Source organism: Aptenodytes forsteri, unplaced genomic scaffold, assembly GCF_000699145.1.
Source record: "Aptenodytes forsteri isolate BGI_AS27 unplaced genomic scaffold, ASM69914v1 Scaffold73, whole genome shotgun sequence".
NCBI classification, from domain to species: domain Eukaryota; kingdom Metazoa; phylum Chordata; class Aves; order Sphenisciformes; family Spheniscidae; genus Aptenodytes; species Aptenodytes forsteri.
Window position 1 is genome coordinate 702,319 of NW_008796215.1, and position 26,276 is coordinate 728,594.

The 26,276-nt window shown below is 40.6% G+C and overlaps 1 protein-coding gene across 1 annotated transcript in view; it reads right to left on the reverse strand.

Moving 5' to 3' along the window:
• Positions 1-26,276, reverse strand: part of LOC103906561 (potassium voltage-gated channel subfamily KQT member 1) — a 540,744-nt gene that overhangs the window by 488,216 nt on the left and 26,252 nt on the right. The window contains exon 2 of the mRNA XM_009288490.1: positions 18,692-18,782. Coding sequence (XP_009286765.1) covers positions 18,692-18,782 — 91 coding nt within the window. The remainder of the gene's footprint in view (positions 1-18,691; positions 18,783-26,276) is intronic.

Sequence of the window (26,276 nt, forward strand, 5' to 3'; positions counted from 1 at the left end):
TCCAGATCATTTATAAAAACATTAAAGAGCACTGGCCCTAAAAATTGAGCCCGGGAACTCCCACTGGTGACTGGCCGCCAGCCTGATGTAACCCCCATTTACTATAACCCTTTTAGCCTGACCCATCAGCCAATTGCTCACCCAACCTATTATGAACTTGTCTAGCTGTGTGCTGGACAGCTTATCCAGAAGGATACTATGAGAGACAGTATCAAAAGCTTTGCTAAAATCCAGAACCACCACAACTACTGACTTCCCTTGGTCAACTATGGGTGACCTTGTCATAAAAGGAAATTAAGTTGGTTAAGCAGGACTTTCCCCTCGTGAACCCATGCTAGCTATGACCAATGACTGCGTTGTCTCTCAAGTGTTTTTCGGTAACTCCCAGAATAACCTTCTCCATAATTTTACCAGGCACTGAAGTGAGACTGACAGGCCTGTAGTTACCAGGGTCTTCCTTCTTACCTTTCTTGAAAATTGCAACAACATTTGCTGGCTTCCAGTCAACTGAGACCTCTTCAGACACTCAAGACCATTGAAAAATAATGGAGAGAGGTCCTGCGATGACATCGGCCAGCTCTTTCAGTACTCTGGGATGAATCCCATCAGGCCTCAGATTTATGCGCATTCAGCTGAAGCAGCAAGTCTTGAACAAGTTCAGGGTTGGCTGGGAGTTTTTCATCCCCCCAGTCACGATCTTCCAACACAGGGCTCAGGGGTTCCCAGGGCCCATCATCGGTGTTGAAGACAGAGGTGAAGGCCACATTAAATGTCTCCACTTTGTCTACATCCCTATTTGTGAGGTGACCGACCTCATCAAGCAACAGCCCAATGCTATCTCTGATTCTCCTTTTGCTATTAACATATTTAAAAAAACTCTTTTGTTGTCCTTCACAGTGCTGGCCAGCTTGAATTCTAATGGAGCTTTGGCCACAAGAATTTTCTCCCTACTGTGGCAAACAGCATCTCTGTAGTCCTCCCGTGTCGCCTGTCCTTGCTTCCAATGTCCATACACTTTCCTTTTCCACCTAAGTTCTAGAAGATCCCTGCTCAGCCAAGCCAGCCTTCTGTCCCACTTGCTTAACTTCCGACACTTTGGAATTGCCTGCTCCTGTGCTCTTAAGAGATGGCTCTTCAAAAGTGACCAGCATTCATGGATCCCAATACCTTCAAAAGCAGATTCCCAGGGGACCTTACTAACCAGCTCCTTCAGCAGCCCGAAGTCTGTTCTCCCCATATCTAGGATCGAAGTTTTGCTGGCAGTTTTTCTCCTATCACCAACTTTTGAAACTCAACTACTTTGTGTTCACTGTGACCAAGACAGCCACCGATCACCACTTCGCCCACAAGTCCCTCTCCGTTTACAAAAAACAAAGCTAGGAGGGCACATTTCCTAGTCAGCTACCTGCACCAAGAATTTATCTTATCTTCAACATGCTTCAGAAATTTCCTTGACCTGTTTGTGTCCACTGTATGATATTCCCAGTCGATGTCTGGGAAGTTAAAATCACAAGGGCAGCTGATCTACAGATATCCCTTAATTTCTTGTAGAATAATTCATTGATGTCATCATCCTGGCTGGGTGGTCAATAGTAGACTTCCACAGCAACACCCGCTTTATTTGCTTTCCCCGTCATCCTTACCCAGAGGCTCTCAACTGTGTCATCACCAACTGCAAGCGGCATACAATCCAACCCCTCCCTTACATACATCACCACCCCGCACCTCGCCTGCCCTGCCTATCCCTCCTGAAGATCCTATAACCGTCCATGATGACACCCCAGTCACACAACTCATCCCACCACGTTTCGCTTATGCCAATGATGTTGTAGCTCTGGGACTGGGCCAAAGCTTCTAGGTCCTCCTGTTTATTCCTCATGCTGCGCACATTAGTATGCACACCTTTCAAATGTGTTCCAGTGTACTCAGCACATTGTGGAGCAGACTGAAGGACCTCGCTAGCACACCGTCCCTCAAACATTGGCGTGCCACCCCCAGGCTTATCTCTACCAAGTCTGGTTTTATCCCTTTCCCCCTTCAAATCTAGTTTAAAGCTCTTTCGATGAGCCCTGCTAACTCCTGTGCAAAGATCCTTTTCCCCCTTTGAGACAGGTGTACCCCATCTATTGCCAGCAAGCCTGGTGCTGTGTAGACAGACCCATGATCAAAAAACCCAAAATTTTGCCAGTGACACCAGACTCAAAGCCAGGTATCGATCTGCTGGCTCTTCCTGTTTCTTCCTTCATCATTCCCTGCAACTGGAAGGATAGAGGAGAACAATACTTGTGCACCTGATCTCTTAACCAGTCGTCCCAGGGCCCTGAAGTGTCTCTTGATTGCCCTTGGACTTCTCGTTGCAACTTCATCGTTGCCTACATGAAAAATCAATAATGGATAATAATCTGAGGGCTGTACCAGGGAAGGAAGCTTTCTCTTCACATCTTTAACCCAGGCTCCAGGGAGGCAGCAGACTTCCCTAAGAAGTGGGTCCGGTCTGCATATTGGGCACGCCCTGCAGCCTGACACTTGGGTGGCAGCATGTTCCCATCGGAGCTCTGTGTGGGAAGCTGCATCAGTCGTGGCAGGTGCAGAGTTTAGAGAGGACACAGCCTTCTGCCAGGTGGATACCATTGCTCCCCGGTTGAGCCAGCAGAGCTACAGCACCCTTCCTGCACGCAAACTGCCGCGCCATGCCCTGTTTGCCCGCCCTGGTCGCTAGTGCTCCCTAGGGGTTTCTTTCGGGGCGGGGGGGGGAATGACACGACAGACACGGCTCAGCGCTGCCCAGGTCCCATCAGCCACTGTCGCACGAGCTGCGGGCTCCTGGCAGGTCTCTTGGCTCCCCCTGAGGTTCCCCTGGTTCAGGACCCCTGCTGTGCACCACGCTAGAGCGCTCTGCTGCAGATTGTGCCAGTACCGGAGCTGCTTGCCTCGGCGACTGACGCAAGCAGTATATATACAGTATATATAATAAATGAATGATCTATATTTTAATATTGCTTCCCTCTATAGCACTATATTGTAAAGCACTCGTGCATAACCAAGGATCAGTATACTTTGAGATACTGCTAAAGAAAGCAGATTAGTAAAGATCATAACATGGACAGATTTGTTGAGATCTTTGTTCCTTCCTTCCTTGTTTTCCTCCGCCATTGCAATATGCTAGCACAACCAAAATACAGCTTCTAGGCTTTGTTCCAACCCAAACTGTATCCAGTAACTCAGTCACCAAACACCTACTACATAAATTACAGCTTTGGAAAATATTTGTATTTTAACTTAAACATGCTTGCAATCTGCACCTGGGGAATTCTAAAGCACCCAAATAGTGAACACACTTAAATCACAATTTTCACTGAATAACAATACCAACATGTCTTTAAAACTGACATTCGAATGGTTGAAAAGAGAACAAAATATTTCAAAGCTGAAAAACAGAGAAGAAAAACTCTACACTAATATGCAAAACTTCACATTAATTTTGATTTTTAACAAAGTTAGGTTAACATTTCTGTATTCACTTCTACCTCCTTGTTTTGCCTGGAACGAGAACCAAGAAAATATGTACAGTCTTCCTCTGTTTTCATGGCACCTTCAGCCTGACTAAAACCAAGGATTAGTAGAAAGCTAAGGAAGTCTACAGCACAGTTTCAAGGCAGAAGCACAAGAAAATACACAGCAAATTAGCTCCACAAGTTTGATTTTTTTAATTAACGTATTATCTAGAGCTTCTACAAGTAATGCTTCTAAGTTTGTGCTCTGTCGGAAATCTAAATGCAAACATTTATTCAAACATAATAGTCAAAACAAAATTCAAGAACAATCTTCAAAGGAAAACAATTCTTGCATTTCAGGAATCTCGCAAAATGCTCTCTCACTTATTAAATTGTCTATATTTTTAGCAGGTTCCTGGTATCACCACTCAGTACCATTTGTTTTCAAGTCTCTTATTAAAGATCTCTTATTTCCACCAAAGGAAGCAGAACACTGTCTATATGGACCTAATAGACCTGCTGGAGGAATAGCACTGAAGCTTTGCAGTAGACCATGAAGTCATGAACACTTCTTTCTGTAATTAGGCAGAAAGCTAGTACCAAAGCTTGAGCTGAAGGAGCATTTCTAAAGCAAACACTTCCACATCCTTATCTGCAGACTAAAATGGCTCAGATCCACCTCAGAAACACATGTGTTCGCAGTCTTAGAGGAAGAAACACAATTGGAAAGCATAGCTTATATGATTTTGTCGACAATGTTGGTAACTTGCCCTTTGACAAGGGAAGATATCCATACCAATTCAATTGAAAACAAACGTGCCATCCCACTGCATCAAAGGCATGCTTCTGCCACTCAGTGGCAGTTTATTCAATGTCGGTCCTAACAGACAACACTGATGGCAGTGGAAGAATCATTTCTACAGAAACTGCATATTAGAATCACTGGGTCAGTTAGGTAAAAAAATGCGTAGAAAGGAGACAAGCAGATAGGTGCTGAGGAAGCAAAAATTTCTTAGATTTAGGTTACTCCTTGATGATCCTCTGAGGATACTTTTAAAAGCTGAAATTAAAACTATATCTGGCCTAAGGGTATTTTATTCTCAAGGCAAATTCCAGAACCTATGATTTTATTTCAGCTACCAACAAGAAGCCATCTTGGTTAAGTCCAGGAAACGCTGCTGAAGTCAACAAGGTTGCACAGTCTATGGAAAGGAAAAATAAATTGTTGACAGGAAGGAGGAAGAAGGAGGAACCTACATATTTAATAAATTTGAAATTAATTACTGATCTCAGTTCATTTTGTCCTGGACAGGTGTCCACATTACCAAAACCACAGCAATTAACACATTTGTTGGCAGACTCAGACAGGCCAAAGACCAAAAGAGCATGGAAACTGGACAAATATCACAGCTCTATAGGTGGTCCCTCCAGAAATAAAAAAAAAAAAAAAAAAAAAAAAAAAAAAAAAAAAAAAAAAAAAAAAAAAAAAAAAAAAAAAAAAAAAAAAAAAAAAAAAAAAAAAAAAAAAAAAAAAAAAAAAAAAAAAAAAAAAAAAAAAAAAAAAAAAAAAAAAAAAAAAAAAAAAAAAAAAAAAAAAAAAAAAAAAAAAAAAAAAAAAAAAAAAAAAAAAAAAAAAAAAAAGAAGGAGGAAGATTATGAAACTTACACTGTTGTTTTGTATACTTCTAATGAAAGATAGAAGACATCCATTTCCAGGGCTGTCAAGGCTGATCAAGCTTCACCCCACTAAATTCACCTTCAAAAAAGCCCTAACCTGCCTGCTTTTCCTCCTATACACATAAACACTTTTCAGAACCTTAAATTTATTGCCTCACATTTACCTTCTGGTAAAGAAAAAAAAAACTCAGCAATTTTCTGAAAAGTCAGAAAAAATACTTTTCTCACCGAAATGGCAACAAAAGATGGTGAGGAGTTGTTGTGGGCAAAACATGAACCGGAAAAAATCTGCAAAAAAAGTCTGCAAATTAAATAGTATGCCAAATATGCTCCTGATGATTGACCTCCATCTGTATATCAGTTTGAGATCTTTCTCCAGCTTTCTGAAATTCTCCAGAACCCTTGCTTTCAAAATGGGATTATGCTCACAAGGATCCCACAACACATTTTTATTTAGGCTCCCAGCAGTATTTTTTCCCCTTCTCCTGCAAGTAGTGAAGGAAGAAATACATGATGGAGGATTCTCAGCAGATTTCATAAACCTGGAAAGCCATTTGGCATCAACAGAAAGCCAGGGATGAACTCCTCTAATGAAATCAAAACCAAAAATAACAAGTAGGAACAAACCATTACCTCAAAAAATAAAAGCCACACCAGGCTTGATCAAAATAGAGCTAATAAATACCCTTGGCTACTCTATCTAGCAATCAGCTTTGAGTCAGCCTTCCATTTTTCTCAGCAACCCTTCTCTGAACTCCTATGAGGAAAGAAAGGGAAAGCAAAGCTGCATATCCTTTGAACAGAACAGCTGCCATAAACTGCCAGGACATTTGCCACGACCCATTGAAGGATCACGAGACAGGTGTGGAAAAACACAGAGCACCGCCCTTCGTCTGGGGCACTGAACCTGCTCCCGAGGCACAGCCAGAGGCACACTGTATTGACAAATGTACCAGTGGAGAGGGTCTTCAGGCAGCGCTGCAACTCAAATTATCTCCCAGGAAGTGGAGCAGAGAGTAAGGAAACAACAGCACAGACCAGATTCTTCACACTCACATGTTAGCCTCTTCCTGTTTTGTTAGTGGTAAAGGATACTCTTGGCAATTTGAATTGCCACAGTAATACTAGGGAAAGCATTTAACATGCAGTAACTGCCTATCCACTGTAAAGAACTGACATATAATATAACTACAGATTTTAAACTGGGCTTGTACTATCTAATATCTCTGCTGAAGTCAGTAGCAGCGTTCCATTATTCTGTGCTTGTCCCTGTTGTCTGAGGAAAAAAAACCAAAACACACACCTATAATGTTCTTTGCCCAGTCAGGTGGAAGCCCTTAAACTAATTTCATCTTTGTATTTTTTTCTTTTTCTTAAGTCCAGCCACTGCAAAAGTCAGTCTTTTCCCCCCACAAAATAAATTATAAAATAATTCACAATCATGTTTATGCTATTCTTAGTGTAACTCCATTTTATTAATTTTATGAAGAATATTAAAAAAATAAGCTTAAAGTGAATGCAAAGTATATGCACGCAAATAACTTCCATCCGTATCTAATTCAAATCAGCCAAATAAGAAACTCTTGTGGAAAAGCCATCAACTTTTACCCAAGAATGTCACTGATGACCAAATAAAAAAATGCTCACATTAACACAGAAAATCAACATTTTATACAGGAGCGTGTGTAAATGAAATATACAGCCTGGAATTTACAATATGTTCCAGTACCGTTATGGATAACGGTGCGGGGGAAGCAGGAGAAGGGAAGGAGTTCGGCTGGAGTGATTAAAGTGCACACATGAAAAAGACGAGTATTTTCTCAGCTGCAGCTGTGTTTTAGGTGGAGAGCACACACAAGGCTCTCTTCACTTTTTTTATTGGAATATTTAGGTGCTCGGGTAAAAGGAGGAAGTGGGATGGCTAAATGAATAGTGTGTGCTCACGAAGATTCAATCAAGGAATGGCAGCTCAGAACAATGAAGCCTCAGAAGCAGGCATAGAGGTTTAATAGTCCAAATGTTTGCACACGTGTACTTATGTCCAAAATTTAATCTGATAACCTGTCTTCAAGGTTTTCCAGTCCTTAGAGTTGAAAATGTCAATTTAGTAACTTGTTTAGCTTAATAGTTACTCAAATGCTATGAAAACCTACTGATACTGAAAATACTTACTTCCTACCATCATGCTTGCTCTTATAAAGATGACAGACGTCATATGTGAAAGTATAATATCCAATATATGGAAGAAAAGATGCCAAACGCTGCTAAGTGCCCTATGGTGTCATTAGCTTATTCAGACTTACATCTCTTAGATGAAACCAATGCACTTAATGTTTAAAAGTCTGTAGTTTGGATACAAATAGATTTGTTTAAAAAAATGTTTCCACGCCTGATAAGTATGCTGAATTTGCTGACTTCACACCAGGAATATCTTTATCTTTCAGTTTATCGACAATTGCTATTTCCTGTACAGAATGAAGTTGCATGCTAATGACAGGAGCACATGGTGCTCTAGTCACATTACCTGTGACAACTACCATTCAAGTGAGTTGGGTGAGTCGGAGAGGAAGATTTACTTTTTAATTCTATTTAGGCAGGCAACAATTTTTCTACAAACAAAATTAACTACAGTCCCTATTATTTTTGAGCAGGACTTTTTTCTAGAATTGCTTAATTCAGAAAGATACCGCTAAGGCAAACACAATCAAATAACGAATCAAGAAGATTCAAGAAGTTAGTGCCTGAAGTTCTTCATTTCTCTATAGATCCGCCAGTACCCCACAGGAGCCTACCAGTTCCCCAACAGCATGTCTTGAAGTGTGACCTGAAGGGACCACCTCTGGTAGGAGGGGAAGGATTTAGCTTTGCTACTGGAGTGGAATCTATCCAATGTGAATATCCACTTCGGAATTGTAAATAATCATATCCATGTTTCTTAACCTTTTGATTTGGGAGGGTCTCCAAATTTCAAGGAGAGGAATTGGAAAAATCCTGCATGTACCTCTCCACCTTCCTCTCACTCCCAAGTAAGAAATGTTTCTCTAGTCTCTTGGGCCACATTCTGAAATCACTTTGCACAGAAAACTCTATCGAGCTAGAGTAAGAAGTGAGTAAAATTCAACTAAGGGCATTATGAGTTGGCCCTTTGTTAATTCATCTCAGCCATACTTACTGCACAATGATGTCTATTTTAGACAGTTGAAAAGCACACAGCAATCATCCAACAGAACATGTTCTGTACTGCATTAGGGCAACCCACAAGGTAATATAACCCACAAGAATAATTGTATTATAATTCACATCGAGAAGCTTGACAGTTACATTTGATTCCAGAAAGACTATGGCAACTCAGCAAGATCACTTAGCAGATAACTTAAGCCTATGGAATGTGTTGAAAGACTAGTGGACTCAATTTTTTCCTAATATGTTTAACGTATGAAACAATATTCCATATCTATTTTAATAATGTTTTATATTGTAATAATATAATATTCCTGATCTATTTTTTCATCTTCCCACAGACCAACAAGAAGCTCAGAAAGAAACAGGGATTCTCCCTCTTGTTTTCTTTCTTACAGGTTTACAAGGAATAAAAGAACAGAGCAAAGCTTTTGAGTCATGTGGTTATTTTTATTCAGATGTATTCTACACTAACATAGTCTGACTCTTTCATAGTATAAAAAACATAGTGTATTTTTCTACTGAAGCAGTTTACCTGTCAGTGCCTTTAAGGGATTGGACACCTCATTAACAACTACTGTTACACAGGCAATATACACTACACAAATATCACAAAATGCCACTAAATATTATGGGACCTACTCTGCATGCCATAATCTGTAAGAAATCCATTATCATCTGTAAGAAATGATCTGGTGAGGCCAGCAGGAGGAGTACCTGTGAACTTCATGTATTAGACTATCAACATATCACTTTAAAATAAACAGACCTGGAGAAGGCCCTAAGTGCTAATGCCATGCGGCGAAGCACAGATTTAGAGTTATAAATTGGCACAAAAACAGGAAATGGATAAAAATGCCAACATTTTTACTTTCTAATGCTGATTGCTTTGATGGGATGGAGAAAATGCCCTCAAACTTATTAAAATACATACACTTCACCATAAATTATAGAGAAGACTAAATTAAGCTTATATTCCATGCAGCCTTGCTTCTACTCTGCTAACAGATTAAAGATGACACAGAATTTTATGACATGACTACACAGCTTAAATGGGAGAAGGGACAAAAGCAGAGACAAAAATAAAGGAACGGGAGAGTTCCTCCAATGTAGACAGGAAGAGTGTGTCCTCTTTTAAAAACACACACTTTGAAAATGGTGTCATCAACTCACTACTTTCAAAAAAGAAAAGCCATCCTGAGGTCCAGTTCAGAAACAGAGCAGTTAAATACACACATGCCTTAGCTGGCTTAAGTAAGCCAAGTATAACTTGGTACTCTGAAGTTTGCTTACTCCGAGAAGCCTAGCTTATATATACAGCAGGAGGATGTGTTCATGTCATATGATGCAGAAGAAATCATTACATAAAGCCAAAACTGAGCAGTGACTTCAGGAAAGACACAGAACAATATCACCCATCTGCAGCCTGGAACTCTTTCATGAGATCCTCCCCTTAAGCCCTGATTCCTAAATACAGCCAGAGCATGAGCCTCTCTCCCAAAAAGCTTAAGCAGCAGCTGATGTGGGAGCTCCTAATCTTACATCTCAGCCTTTTCGCCAACAGAATTTGCAAACAGAGGGATGTTAATAAAAGCTACATGCTAAATGTAGTCACTACATGAGGATTGCTAGCAACCCAAGCAACGTGAGAGGGCAGTGAAGGCCTACAATAGAGACAACAAGTGAGAACCCTGAAAACAGAGTCTTTAAGGGTATTGTGTACCCTCTAGTACTGTACCACTATGAACTACAGGTGTTAATGTGTTTGGAAGATATGCTGTTGCTTTTTCCAGCAAAGAAACACGTCAGAGGAAAGCGAATGCGTAAAGTCTGTCTCCCAAAGGAAGAGATACCACGGGAGCTGAGCTCATCTAGAAAAACCACTGAAATCCAGGATCCAGCCCTGCTGAAACAGGGAAGGTGATCCCAGCTGAACACTAAGACTATCCACCTTGTTTGTGGCTCTGCTGCAGAAAGCTTCTGGAACAGCACATGCTCTTTAAAGTCTTATCCCATAAGCCTGAGAAAACTACAGTAGGAAACCACCCATCAGGAGAATATGACTAGAATCTAGTGACCCCTGGTGAAAGCAAAAGAAAAGACTCAGAAGCGCTTTACCTATTTTAATATATAATAGTTTTGTAACAAAGTCGTCTTTTTTTGCATTGAAAACAGACCACTATCAGAGACACAATGCTGAAATAACTAAGCTTTTGGTCCAATCCAGTATATCAATTCCTATGCAGTTTTGCCGTTACCATGTAGCCTGAAAATGTTGCAGTGATTTCACATTTGGATTATGTGGTCTGAATTGGAAAGCGCATTAAGATAAACAGTATTTCCTATCCCTCCTTCATTCCAATTGCAATGACCACGACATTAAATACATCATGGCATACAAGTAGAAATTAAATTAACAAAGTTGAATCAATATGCTTTATAGAAAAAACATTCTATTTTCTCAAAGTCAAGAACACTCTTGGTACTCTTGGTATTCTTAAATTAAAAAAGTAATTAACATCAAGATATTGAAACAGTGAAACACTTCCCCTTCACCTACAACACTGTCATTATACAAATTGATGATTTATTGTGTTCTGTTACTCATAGTGTGTAAAAACCTCATGTGTATGAGAAAAGTAATATTTTGTTCTTGTTTTTAGAACAGCACAATTAGTGAAATTACTCCCACGACCTAAGAAACTTTCTTTTTGCAAGGTCTTTTACAATAAAAAAAATAAAAATCTGTCTTTTGTAAACTACCATGGTGACCTCTCCTGGTAGAAAAATATATGACCTCTAACCATGAAAACAATCAGATTAATCCTCAAAGGAAGAATTACACCTGGCCCATTTTATAGTTTGTTTTTTAATGCCATATTCTTAAAGATCTAGATGCCATTTACAAATCAAAACTGACACACAAACTACTAGATCATTAAGAAAACATTACAGCCTCCTGCTGTATAGGCAAAAGCCTATATCAAAGGCTTTGGCAACTTTTTAAAAATAATTTTTCAATAGAATAATCTTAGAGTAAGATAAAATTATAACTGTATAGATTAGGGAATTAAAATTTGAGACAAAGTGGAAAGATAAAACGTTACCTAAAAGTGACAGAATGAATGAAGCCTGAAAAAACAGATGGACATAAGCATGTGAAGGGTTTTACGCCTTTCTGGCATAATTTTAAATAAAACCAATATTTTCCATGGGAACTTTAAGTAAAAATACTCCTAAACACTTTTATTTTTAATCTCAGTCACTTAGCTACTGTGATCTTGGACTCAGACAACTTCAAGGTTTGCCTATGGTCATGCAAAAAGTCCGTGCTAATACATCAACAACTCTTCGAGAATAGCTCAAGACATTCTTTGCTTTTAACAACCACCCAACAATACTAACTAGTGAAAATATATAAATTTGTAGTATAACATGCACACACCTGAAAGAAAGCTTTATACATCAGGAAGCAGACATGTCCATGTAAGTTTGATGACCTCCCAGAGAAGAAAGTGGCTGAAGAAGAAGCATAACTTTAAACACTACAGTAAATAAGATTTTAGAGGATCATTCTTAGAACAAGGAGTATAAAAGGAAGACTTACATACAATTTACAAATATTGAAAGTCAAAAAGAACAGTTAAGCAAGCAGAATTTTTGTAATGAAAGACATCATAAGCAATCAGCACCGATTTGATTGATCTATTGAACTCACAGGGAAAATTTCAACAAGTGCAAGCAAAAAGAAGTAAAGTGGTTAGAACTCTGAGAAATATGGTCAATGGAAATAGAGTTGACCTGTGACAGCAATCCAAGGTAATGATAAAAGTGCATATATTTATTTTAAGAACAAGTAGGTTAAAACCAACTCTAGTATTTAAAGACTAACTTTTTCTTCTTTTAATTATTTATTAATTATTTAACCATCTGTAAATATATCAGTGAAGAACTGAAGTGTGAAATTACTTCAAGCAGGTAGGGTTTCCAATTAAAAAGAAACAATACTATGCCTGTTCTCTTAATTTCTCAGAATATGCATTTTGAAAGAATTTTATGTTAAAAAAAGAGTAACAAGCAACAGGTAAGGATGATGGAACAAGATGACAGCTGTCAGTTTTTGCCTTCTTCAGGATGAACACTTCAAAAGCCAGGTTTGTGTCAGAAAAGTGCATGCGGATGCAGCTCTGCAGATTAGGCAGGAATCACAAACTCATTCTACACTCAGTCACACGGTATTTAAGAAGCACTTATGAAAACCATTGGGAAGGTAGCAGATAAACACAAGTGATAATTACGAGTCAATTCTATCAAAGACAGAAAGTGAACAGTGTTGACTCAAGATTAAGTATTGACTGCAGGAAATCCCATAATCACTGTTCTTGACTTGTATTTGGAAGAAGCTATTAAAAAGGCAAGTGAACCCTGACAAGTATCTCCATGAGCGCCAAAAGTGTCTAGAGAGTAATTAAGTAGGGGGGGAAAAAAGAGACAGCTATTTAATAGGTTTTTTCTTCCCTGTTTTTACTGAAACTATTAATCTATTTTTTAAAAGGAATTTTAAACTAGTTCCAAAATTCTGATGCTCATATGCCTGTTGGGAACAGGCTTTACCATGTAGTCCACAAAAAGGCAAGAAAGCCACATTCTCTCCCCTACCCTCAAATTGTTACTCTCAGAACATATCATACACCCTGGTTACCCACCTGCTTGTACTCAGGCATGGCATGATAATTTGTGAGGCTGTATCTCAAGTTCATAAACACCATCCTGGGCAGGATTATTTCAGAAACTTGTTTTTAGAATACAATAGAGTAAGTTCTCTCTTTTCAGCAGTCCCAGCTACAGAACTGCCCGTAGTCATCCCTCACACTGCTCTTCTGGCTAAGTATGCTGCTCAGTTTTACCCATTTGTTCTGATGATTGAAATGGAGGATTTCTTAAGAGTGTACCTGCTCCAATATTTAGGGCATGAGATACTGGAAGAAATGCACAGGGACATCAGACAGGGGACTTAAAAGAGGCATGACAGACTTCTCCCAGAAATCAGATGTTAAGCACTTAGTGCACCAAATCAGATCTGACAACAGGCCACTAAAGGTGACATCATGGTGAAAGTTTGTCACAGACCACGTGATCAGGATAAGAAGGCAGACAAAGTCTTCTTTAAACAACTCAAGAAAGTTACTAGATCATGCCCTGGTTCTTAGAGGACTTTAATTCAGCTAGCACCTGTTCGAAGAGCAACACAGTAAGATGCAAGCAATCTGAGAGATTTCTGGAGTGTTTCAGGAGTAACTTTTAGATACAGGTATTGAGTTGGCAATTGGGAATGAAACACAGCTGGATCTGGTGTTCAGATATACAAGGAAAAATTAGTTGGGGATATAATAATCAATGACAATGCCTTGGATGTAGCATCCAAGAAATAATGTAATTCAAGCTCCTGAATGCAGTACAGACCCTACACTTCAGGAGAGCAAACTTCCAGTTATTCAGGGAACTGATAGGTGGGATCCCATGGGAGACAGCTCTGAAGGGTCAACAAGCTCAGGATAGCTAGCAGGTCTTTAAAGACAACCTCCTCCACATGCAAGGAAGTGATGAAAGCTAACAACAGGAGAACAAGGGAAGTGATTATCGCCCTTTACTTAGCACTCATTAGATTGCACCTAGAATACTGCACCTGTTTTATTCCACCACTACAAGAAAGACTTTGATAAACCAGAGCAAGTTCCGCATAGGGCCATCAAGGTTGTCAGGGTGTTGGACCACATGCCCTATGAGGAGAGGCTGAGGGAACTGGACTTGTTCAGCCTGGAGAAATGAATGCATGGGGGACCTCTGAGCTGTCTCTCAATACATACAAGGAAGTTATTGAGAAGATGGAGCCAGGTTCTTAACAGCAGTGCATGGCAGGAAGATGAAAGAAAACAGACCATGGCAGAAGGATGAAAGACAACAAACTAGAATTGAAACAAGGGAGGTTCATACTGGGTATAAGGAAAACCTTCTTCACCATGAGGGATGGTCAGGCATTGGAACAGGCTGCCCTGAAAAGCTACATAGTCTCCATCCTGGGAGGTTTTCAAGACCCGATGGGGTAATGCCCTGAGCAACCTGGTCTGATCTCATCCCTGACCCTGTTTTGAGCAGGAGGTTGCACTAGAGACCTCCTGAGGTCCCCTCTAACATGAATTATTCTCTGACTGTATGAAATAAAGAAACCACCAAGGCACATGGTTCCAGAGTTCTGTGTGATCCAGCATTTGCATACTATGACAAGTGGAGATGCTATTCCCTCCCATTACGCGATCTGTAACTAGAGTGGCCTCAATTATTTTGGAAAACCCTATTTGCCCTTCCTGCTTGGAAAATTCCAACGTCTGCAGGAGCTGAAGAGAGGGGCAGGCAGTGCAAGTTTAGAAGGCAGATAGTAATGTAGTATGGCCTTAAGTGTTGCAAACACTTTATTCACAACTGTGGCCTGTTCCATTGCGCTTGTTTCCCCAGACATTGTACAAGAACTTTCTCATGCAGCAGATCCCAAATACTGATGAATAGACAAGTGAAAAAGCTCCCAACAGTACAGATCCAGGACCAAGGAAAGCAGGGGAAACTAGAGATTCCTTTTCACACCACACTACATGTAGCAATCTGAATAAAAAAACCTGCAAGTGCATGTAAGCTTTGTGGATTGTGAAATAACATATACATTGTTGTTCTATCTAGGAGTCTTGTGATCCATTTTAAACACTACTTGAAACTCTAAGCTTCTCTCTGCAAGTATAAAAAAAATTCAGGAGGAATTATGTTCTTCACTATCTATTCTGTTGGTGTTTATCAGCATGATTCATTGTACCAATGCCACTGTCACTGCCCTCATTTGCTGGCTTGCTAAATAGTCAGAGGAGAAAAAAAAAAAACAACCAGGAATTAACAAAGATCATACAATGTATGCATATGGAAAAATTAAATTAGATTATCTCAGACAGAGCTGGCAAAAACCCTCCCAAGAGTGGCAGTGAATACACAAAATATTTGGTAGTACGAGAACAAAAACCTCCTTCAAATGACAGCATTTGCCAAGTTCAATACAAGCAATTTCACCAGTCCTACTACCACGGAAGTAAACCAATTTTACCACAATGATGATCAGATGGAGATTTACATACTGTCTTTTCTTCATAAATGCAAAGAACAGAAGTTTCCTTTAAGCCCAAGCAAGGCCATCAAATACAGCAATTTACAGCATTTGGGGAGGCATAGCGTCAGCCTGTATCGGAAGCTGTGGCTATGCAACATCTTCAATAGTCTCAAAGATGACAGATTGGTCTTAACATTCAAATGCAGGGCCAAAGAGTCATATTTCCTTCCTCCAGAATTCACCTGAATTTTCAGAGACTTGAAAACATATGCTTGTGGGGTGGAGGGAGGAGAGTAATGGTTTGGGGCTTTTTTTACTTTAAGTTCCAGCAACTGCTTCTTCAGCCCCCTTTTTCCATTCAAACTACAAACACTGCTTTGGAGGGCCTTCTTGATATGGTATTCCCTCCTTGGTATATTCACATAGCTTGTCTGAATGATGATAGGTTTCACACTTGACAAGAAATTATCTTACACCACCCAGATGTATTAAAAACGTTACAAAATTAAGTCTTTAAAACACAAGACTTTAGTGGCTTAGGACACATCTGCAGTTACATCTGTTACTAATGTGCCATATCTTACCCCAGTGACACATATTATCTAAAATTGTATTTGGCACATCATCTCACCCTCTCTAAGAAAATATAAAAACATTTAAGTGTCTACAAGTATCAGATGCTATCCTTCTTGTCAGGCCTTACCAACTTTCAACATTACCATTTTGAAGCTGATCCTTCCCAACTGTTAATCTACCTCAATATAATGAAAAGCAGTTTTTCCACAATTGGGAAAATACCACAAGCATCACATATTAGTACTTATTTGCTACTGACTAACAGGGCTATACAAAGAACTACAGGTTCCTTTGATCGGGAGAGAAACAAATCAATTTCATTTTGAACTTGATCCAATAGATGCTTTGGTCCAATTTTGTTTCTCATCATACTGGCAGTCTCCACTGTTCTCAAACACCTTCACAAGAGAGCAGAGCGGCACGGAAGGCAGAATACATAGGCATGTGTTTTCATATTTTGGTGAGAGAAACTCTCTCTGGTTACACGAACAGTCACCTATGATATGAAGTAGATCAGAGTAATGACCTACAACAGAGTAGAGAGCAATGATCTCCAGGCTTCTGTGGGGTTAGCACTCTCCTGGGTAAAATGGGAGATGCAGTTTGAAATTCCTTCAGGTAAAGGTGGGGAGAAGTACTCCAAGCAGGAGTCTAACCATTTAGCTACTAGAAACAAGAAACCTCACAACTCTATGAAAAAGAACTAATTTAATTAGCTCCAAAAGCAATCTTTCAAGTGTTGTAATTAAAGTGAATTTATTTCAGAGCAAACTCTAAGACTCACAGTTTTAAGACAAATGCTTTCTAGGCAAGTGAATCTACAGTAGCCAGCAGAACAGCTAACCTCTGTGCTGGCCGTTTCTAGGAAGCAGGCTGAGGAAACAGCAGGGAGGAAAATAAACTCAAAGAGGTATCCTCCGGGGTACGGTTGTAACACAAGGTGGCCAAGAAATTGTTCCAGCCCTGCCACTGACTATGCATGATTCATTTGTTAGATGATAACATCACTTAAAAATAGCTAGCAATGCTATGTGGGCACTATGTGAACCACACATCTGTCTTCATCTAGTCATTTTTTGTTCAACAATATGTGTCTGCACATGCACATACCATCTACACAAAAACAATCAGCTAAGCATTGAATCCTTGCCAGTATTACTGTTTTGGGTAGTTATACTGACCTATAATCACTCTACATCTTTCAGTGAGTATGAGAAGGCTACATATGATTGGCAGAATGCTGCACTTTGTTTGACACTGAATATGGCTTAAAGGCCAAGCAACATTTGTTACAGGATTAACATTAATCAAAATCCCAAAATAACTCAGGGATCCTAATGATGGCTTAGTCAATTGCATGCAAAGGCTGCATACACTAATGTAGTCTAACCCATAGGAAAACAAGTAACTGATTTTTATTGTCAAACCAGATGGAAAACCAAAATCCATCACATTAAAAGTCACCACTTAGCAAAAAAAAAATTACAATAAGAATACTGAGATTATCACACATTGACATCAAAGGATTTGAGTGGCTAAAATACAGATATTGTGAGCAGCTGTTTAAAAGTGATTTACTCCATTTGTATCAAGAATGTTTCATCTCCATTCTTAACTTTCTACAGGTGAAGAGGGGCAGGGGGGAACAGAGGAGGAGCATTGCCTGGAGTCCTCATGCAAATTATTTGTATTTTTATTTCCCACCTACTTCAAATTAACACTTAAAAATATTGTATGTATGTTGCAACAGTTTATACATGGTTGCTGGATGTGATTTCACATTTTTAAGAGACTTAATAGCTCAGGACTGGTAACACAGTTCAGGTACATTTCATCTGTAAATTAGCCACTCAGTCCAGCGATTAAAAAATTGTTTCCTGGCTGCTGTGAAAACAATAAGCAACCTCTGTACACCTCCAAGTGAGCAGATTTTTCTATCACAGCACCTGTTGTTTAAATTACTACTTAAGATCCTAATACCAAGAAAAGGATATTAGATAAGCAACACAATGTCTTTATGCTTTTGCAAAACACCAAGTACGAAACTTAATGTATGCTCAAGAACCTGACACCCTAGTGGATTGCTAACAGCCGCAACAGTTAAAAAGCACCAACTTCAAAGCCAAATCATTGATGCATAGAAGTGTGATAGAAGCTCTTCCTTCCTGTTCTATATACTGGCAGACTAGTCTGACAGAAATCACCTACCCCCAAGATTCAGATACTTCTGAAGAGCATGGTTCTTGGCCAATTTTTTACTGTAAGACTTAGAAGAGATTTGTTTTAAAAATGCATTCCTGCCTGTAGAATATCCTGTTCCACACTGCATAAGACTGATGAACACCAGTTGTCCACTATAAGAGCTACAGGGTACAGTTTCATATCTTATGAAAAGCAAATTTATAAAAACTGTTAATCTATCAAGTACCCTCATAGTTTACAGATCTAGAAAATAATCATCCCCATTGAACTATGACCTTCCTTTAATGAAAGCAGGTACTATTTTAAATAACCTGGTAGCATGCTTCGCATGAGGATTTTTAACAGTTATCTTCCCTGTTCACCTAAAGCAATTTAGTCAAACTGATTAGAGTCTTTCCCAAAAAAGTTCACTTACCATCCAGAAAAGGGTTCCAGTGGCAAATTCAGAATAATGTTCTATAGTAGATAGTACACTGAATATTAAACAAATCAGCACCAAGAGAAATCTGTAAAAAGAAAACAGTGTTTAGTGACTCATCAAGTTGAACTGTAAATCTAAATCTAGTTTTAGCTCTCTCATTCACAGAACTTTTTGCATCACCAGTACGTTGTGTTTAATCAGTTAATTCTTCCTAGTCAAGTGAATATCATCATTTTGCATTCAGTAACTTTTAAGAAACATGGAATAAAAATGACAGGAAGGCTGAACACAGTTAAATCAATCGGTAAAACTCACATTATCAAGCATAATTTCCCACAGAAGCTTGTCATAGTGAATGTTTCATGTTCCACTGATTGCTATATAGCTTATGTGCTGCAGTAGAAAGGTATCATAATTGATAATGCATTAATTAAAGCAGAATTAGACATACGACTGGAGTGAGGAACAGTAACTTTAATGAAAAATGTTCCATTAAATGCATTCCATAAATTCAAAGCATACATAAATACAGAAGAAATGGCTACTACCACAGTATTTCTAGTATCACCATTCAGATCAAGAAAAAAATTCGGAAGTCTCAAAATATATACTCCTGCCCCAAAAAATAGTTTAAAAAAGCAAAATTGAAAAGTCATAAGAATTGGAAAACAAAATGTACAGTTGAATCCTAGTTGATTAAATGCTTAAATGCTGGCAGAATACCCATTACTTTGACGTGTACAATGTCTCGGCCATCTTTCCACCACTGGTAACATGTTAAACATTTAAACAACTGGTGAAAATAAATGATGTATGAAGAACTCTGATGGACAGACCAAAAAGACAGACTTCTGATATGTTTGCACTACAGTTTTCACCACCTCTTAAGGTCATGCAGAAAACAAGAGAAAAGTAAGAAAACTGAAATTTCTTCCACTAACAGCCAGAAACATTCCCTCTTGTGTACCAGCTCTTCCAGCTGTCCTTTCCTCTGATTCCATGCCAAGAGGCTGTATCTAAACTCCTGAGCTCCCAAACCAGCAATTAAAACCTTAACAGTCCTGCATATGACGAGACATTTTTCCAATGAGAAACCCTTCTGAAGAAGATAAACACTACTGACAAGGCTAGTTCAAGAACTTCAAAGCAAACGGCAAATGACAGACTAACAGCCCTGGTGGCTGTACTATTAAAATTGTGAGATTTCAGCAAACAGAAATAAACAAACTAACTACACCTAGTGTGCTTTTGGTAGTTTTTACATGAAAAATATAGGAGGAAGAGCTTATCAGGAAGGGGAAAAATTCATGTTCAACCTAGAGACCAGTGACAAGATGAATTCCTTAGGATTCTATTCAGGGACTTGCCCTGGTCAACATTTTTATCAGTGTTCCAGAAGAGGAAATGAAATGCACCTCATCGAGTCCACACATGACACCAAACCAGGGGTTCAGTCAATAAACCTGAGGGCAGAGCCACTGGTTAGAGGTGCCTGGACAGGCTAAGGAACAAGCCTGCAGAAATCTCACAAAACACAACATGAACAAATGTCAAGTCCTGCACATAGTATGGGGCAGGCCCAAACCCACATCGGATGAAGACTGCCCGTATCTTGGGCTGCCTCCCCTGTAGCCCTGACAGCATGTGAAGGGCAGTGATGGTTTCCTTTTGCCAGACTACACCTGGGGTGGTGCACACAGATGGGTCCCCAGGGCACAGCACAGAGGTGACAGACCAGAGGGAGCTTGGCAGAGGGCAAAAGCAGCATGAGGACAACCCTGACCCAGCATGAGCTGGGACAGATGCCACTGCCCTAATGGCGGGGGAAGCCCTGCCCCTACTGCCCGCCATGTGTTCCACTTGCCCCAAAATCCTGTACATCTTCCAGTCACCTCGTCTGTTCCCTTCACCTATTTCTGCCCCCAGGGGTTGCTGTTTTGTAAAACACCGTACACAGCTTTTTCACAGACTGCCCTGTGAGTGGCTGATAGGACCACTTGCCCCTTCCTGTCTACATCAGAAAGGCACCAAAGCAGGACGCTCCTGCCTATGATATACTTGGGGAAAATTAGCTTAAATTATTGGCAGTTAAAATAGATTTGGATAGTGAGGAAAAGAGAAAACTAAAACACCTCCCCCCCCTTCCTTTCCCAGGCTTAACTCCTCTCCTTCATTCCCAGCTCCTCTACCTTCCTCCCTCACACGTGCCCCGAGCAGTGCAGGGGGATGGGGAATGGGGGGGTTGTCATCAGTCCATAACACTTTGTCTCTGCCCCTCCTTCCTCCTCCTCACACTGTTCCCCTGCTCCAGTGTGGGTCCTTCCACAGGCTGCAGTCCTTCAGAATAAACCTGCTCCAGCGTGATCTCTCCAGAGGCTGCAGGGGAATTTCTGCTCTGGAACTTGGAGCACCTCGTCCCCCTCTTCCTGCTCCTCTCACCTTGGTGCTTGCAGGGCTTGTTTCTCACACTTTTTTTCCCCTCTTGCCTCACAGCCTATGCTGTGTTTTTGGCCTTTCCTAAATGTGTTTTCGGCCTTTCCTAAATGTGTTTTCCCAGAGGCACCCCACCCGTGGCTGAGGGGCTCAGCTGTGCCCTGCAGCCGGTCCATTGGAGCTGGCTGGAACCAGCTGTGTCTGGCATGGGGCAGCCCCGGCCTCTCCCCACAGAGACCACCCCTGCAGTCTCCCCTGCCAGCACCTGGACACCAAAACCCGATACAACACTATAAAATATGGAATATAGAACATAGAAACTAAATATAAATATACATATAAATATAGATATAAGGGAAGATACAAATAGGCATGATATGTTACTTACTCATAGATGCACTTTATATATATACACACACTATAGAGTATATATATTTATATCTGTTTATATAGCATATATACACACATGTAGATAAATAAATTATATATAACATATATCAGAAAAAGCATAGGCATATAGTGTATAAAACATGCTAAGAGCTAATGAAATGAATAATTAATATTTAAATGTGAATAGAAAGTTCATTAACACAAGTAGAAGGCAGGTTCAGCGCCCCCCGCTTTACAAGGTAGCTGAACAAGCACAAACATGTATGGTCTGGGGGAATTCCACAAGGGTGGGGGGCACCAGCACACTGGGGGGACAGGAACAAGTTGGAGGATGCCTAAGGACTGCCCCCTGCGCAGCCCCCTCTGTGTGGAAAGCAGAGACCTGTCCTGTGAGCTGCACCAAGAGACCCCCGTGTCCAGCCCCAGACAGCCAGGATGGCCGTGGCCACCCCATGTAATTGGGGCAGTTGCTGGGCTCGGCACGGCGCTGCGTGGCTTGGGCAATGCTGACTGTGAAAATGGGAACCCCTAACCGAATGGGGCCGGGTCTCATGACACAGGACATCATACTTTATGTATGCCACAATGTCCTTCAACATCCGTTACAAATGAAACCCAATCACAATGATGCAATGCAAATCTTGCAAACAGCTTGCAGTGTTGATGGTATAGGAAGGATGAACTTTGATTTTGCCCGTCCTAGAATATTACTTTGGGTTTTCCAAAAGGCAAGAAAGTATGTTTTTCTCCTCCAGCAAAGCTGAATAGTGCTCCAATTCTCTTGATTATGGGATTCAGTTTAATTACCACTGGATCAACTCCTCTGTGAACATTTTCTGCTCCAATAAGTAGAAAGAGAGAGAAAGACAGATTTATCCCCAAAGTTCCTGATAACATAGTGACTCGTGTTGAGGAGCTTTGCGGCATTCACTCTACAAACCATCACAACAATAAACACTAGTGACTAAAACTTCCGTGAATAGAAATAGGACATGAATTAGTTCCTCACATCCAAGCCCCAAAGGCCAGAACAGTAAGTCTAGATCAGGTACAGCAGATATAAGAAATGAAGCATGCTCTTCGGGCCAAATTCACTACTTAGAAGTCAGTATAATCATATTGATTAATTATTTACATACGATATCCATTAACACTAAATTTTTAGTAGCCTAAATAAAATGGTGCCAGTTTTGAATTCCAAATGCGATTCACCTTTTACTAATAAAAAGCTGAAAGTTACCAGAGTCATTAAGGTAACTGATATTTTATGCTTCCTAACAAAGTAATTGGCTGTCAGGGAGCAGTGAGAGTGACGCTGCTCCATTAACGTCAGGCAGCAAGGGTGACAACAGCACAGGCAAGGCCATCCCCTAACTCACCAGGATGCAGATTTGCAATACCTAAGGAGGGCTGAGGTGGCAAGAGCAACCAACTCCATCAGCCCTTCAGTGATTTGTCACACAAGGTGAGATAGGGAGGCAGGTCCAGCATCCATTCAAGAAGCCCAGGCAAGAACAGCAAGGGACATGACTGTAACATAGGTCCAAGGTCTGTCCAAGAGACAGGGACTGGTACAAGACTGGAGACAAAGCTACCTACAACACAGATTCAGGTTTAGCACTTGCAAAGAACTACTTGTGTATGGAAATACCCAGAATACCTGTTTGTCTCAGATGGAAGGTAGACTGAGCCAATATTCTTTATGCAGCACATTCAAACCACAACTAGAACCAGGGAAAACTGGAGAATGCTAATATCAATGGACACACAAGGGTCCTTCAGCTTTCCTTTTCCTCTCGTAGGAATGCTTCAGATTTTTAGACTGCCTCAGGATCCCCAGGAACACTGAACAGAGGATAATGAACACTGAAAACAATTCTCATTCACATAACTGATATGCTTGGTCCAGTCATTCACATACTGCAAGTCAAGTGCATGTACATGCTAACACAGGCAAAGAGAGACAGTTGTTTCTCAGCTGCCACACAGACAACAGCTGACTTTGTTCAAGCCTAAAATTGGATTTGAAGATACAAAAAAATCCTGCTTAATATCTGAAGTCAAAGGGAAAGCATGATGCAAGAGAAACTGAAGCAAACAAACTTCTTACCAGAAAGGTTAGGGGTTTTTTAAAAAAAAAGGATAAAATCCCCATCTTTTTTATGTGGTTGTTTCTTGAAAACAACATAGAGTCCAAATTCAGCATATGACCCTTTTTAATAAAACTGGATAATCAAACATTACATAACGCAAAAATCTATACACTTTTGCAGACAAAAGAATAGGAGTCTTTACTTCAACAATATCAAGCAGCTAAGTTAGCATGTTTATAGTTAATATTTCAATGCTTGCCAAGGCATTCAAGCATGGCCAGCAGGTTGAGGGAAGTAAGCCCTCTCCTCTGCTCAGCACTAGTGAGACTGTGCTGGGAGGGCTGGGCCCCAGTTTGGGCTCCCCAGTGTCTACAGGCAGCAACAGCAAGGAGTGACTCTGTTAGAGGGTCCCCAGGATGAGGCCAGGCCTGGAGCAGATGACCTGCATGGGAAGGCCAACAGCACTTCCCATGACACAGGAGCAGCCTTTCTCTCTGGCAAGGAACATGGCCCACAGGAACAGTCCCCAGGAAAGCAGCCCTCAGCCCATCGGCCCCCTGCCCTTCCATAGTGGGGCAACCTCCACTCCACAACCTCGCTTGCGGTAGAACCAGCTATGTCCCGCCCCTCGGGGTGGGGACCAAGCCATGCATGAAATCGTAACGGCCTCCTGATGTCACCAGTGGTCTAACTGAAGCCATTTCCAGACTGTTACAAGAAAGGCCTCCAGTGGTGGTGGGAGACCGCCACAGGGATCTTGGTGTCCCTTCCTGCTCAGCAAGGGTTTCTGGCAGCTATGAGTCAGATGGGGTGACTGTGGGAGAGGAGAAAGGACACACAGAGGAGGAGGAGCAAGGTGGGGAAAACCACAAGGGACAAACGAGCTTCCCTCCTCCAAACAGCAGCAGCCCTGCAGCCCATCTAAGACAACTCACCCCAAGACAAGCTGCTGGTTTTGGATGAGCTGGAGGGGTAGCCACTGTCACGACATGTCACCATGGCTGAGGTCCCCCCAAGAAGAGGAAGCAACAGATGACCCTGCAAGACGGCCATCACCTCTCCTCCCCACCAGCCTGGGCACAGCTCCCTCAGCAAGCCCACCATGGCTCAGTCAGTATCTACTTGCAAGGCTGAGCATACTGTGCAGCAGTGGCAAAGGCTCTCCGATGGCTCTTGTCCACTGCCAGAACTGGGACAGGGATATCACCTGGATGACAGCTATTGCTCCTACTCCTCTTGCATCCCTTTAGGGGTCATTCAGGGAGGACAGTGCACCTAGCACAGGCCTTGGACATTCACTGGAAACCATGATCATCTCACCTGACTTTCCTTCACCACCACCTCTAGCTAATTTCTCCATTTCTCTCCATCACTTAATGACAACTCCATTTCTTTAGCATCCTCCCCCTGCATAGGTTTCTGACACCTATTAGCACTTTTAAAAGTTCTCTACCAATTACTTACTGTTACAGTATAATTACTGCGTAGTTACTGGAGTTAGTCAAAGTACACATACTTTATAGTTGCTGTTTTCTATAAAGCAGAAAACCAAATCTGCACAGGGCTATTCTGTGTTATGCTCATCTCAGGAATTTGTGTGATTACATTCTGTTCTTAGGTTATTTTTAACTATTTCTGTCAGCTACAGGTATGAAAGTTATTTAGTTGAACTCTTAGTCTCCCTTCAGACCTTGTTTAAGTGATGGGTAGCAAATGGTACATCTCTAATACGCTGAAACAGTAGCTACCTTGGTGAGAGAGTTTACAGCGGCAGCCCAGGCACTTCATGTGTAAGTTTAGTTACTACAGAAACAATTAAGGCTGTGGGCTTTTTGTAAATCAGTACTGTGAAATGGAAGGGAAAAAGATCATCTAGATAGATGTATTTTTAAAATTTTTTGGGGGATGAGCTTGCAAAGATAATGGCTCCTCTCTGTTTACTCTGAACTGTGAGCTCCGCTGGGATAAGAACAGCTATCCACCGCTACGTATTTTGCTTCAGGTATTACTGTAAAGTAGGTTTTCAGATGCGTTCAGGTAAGTGTGGTACCTTAATATTGTAAGATGATAACTAAAAAGAAAATAGCACTAATGCTTATCATATAAGTTTGAGGTTTCTACAGAAGTAAAAGTCTAACCAGTCTAAATTATTTGATTGGCAAAACAGGGATTCAGAAACAGAACCCTTGAAAATCAGACATGCAATTCCACTATGCATGCTACAGGAAACAGGAAGCAATAATAAATGCCATTCTTTCCAGCTTTGTAAATGATAACTCACAAGGAATTAGACAGAAAGCTGATGTTTATTATAATGCTTAAAGGTAATTCTCTATAGTACTTTTTTGTTTTCATCACCTTAATAAACATTTTAAATTGTTTTCATTATCTCTATCTAGCCAATTTATTTCAGTACAAATCAAAATTTAGGATTTAAAACATTACTCCTATCTAACACAAAACAGAAAATGGTCTTCCTTTTTTTCTTTTAAAAATATAATGAGAATATAATAGAAAAGGAACTGTATAAATTAAGTAATAATAATAATTAAGTAATAATTAAGTAAAGTCCATGTGAAGGATGACTTACCATGCCATATAATGGGTGGCAAAATCAATAGCCCAGCTCAAGTGCATCTACACCAATGCACGCAGCATGGGCG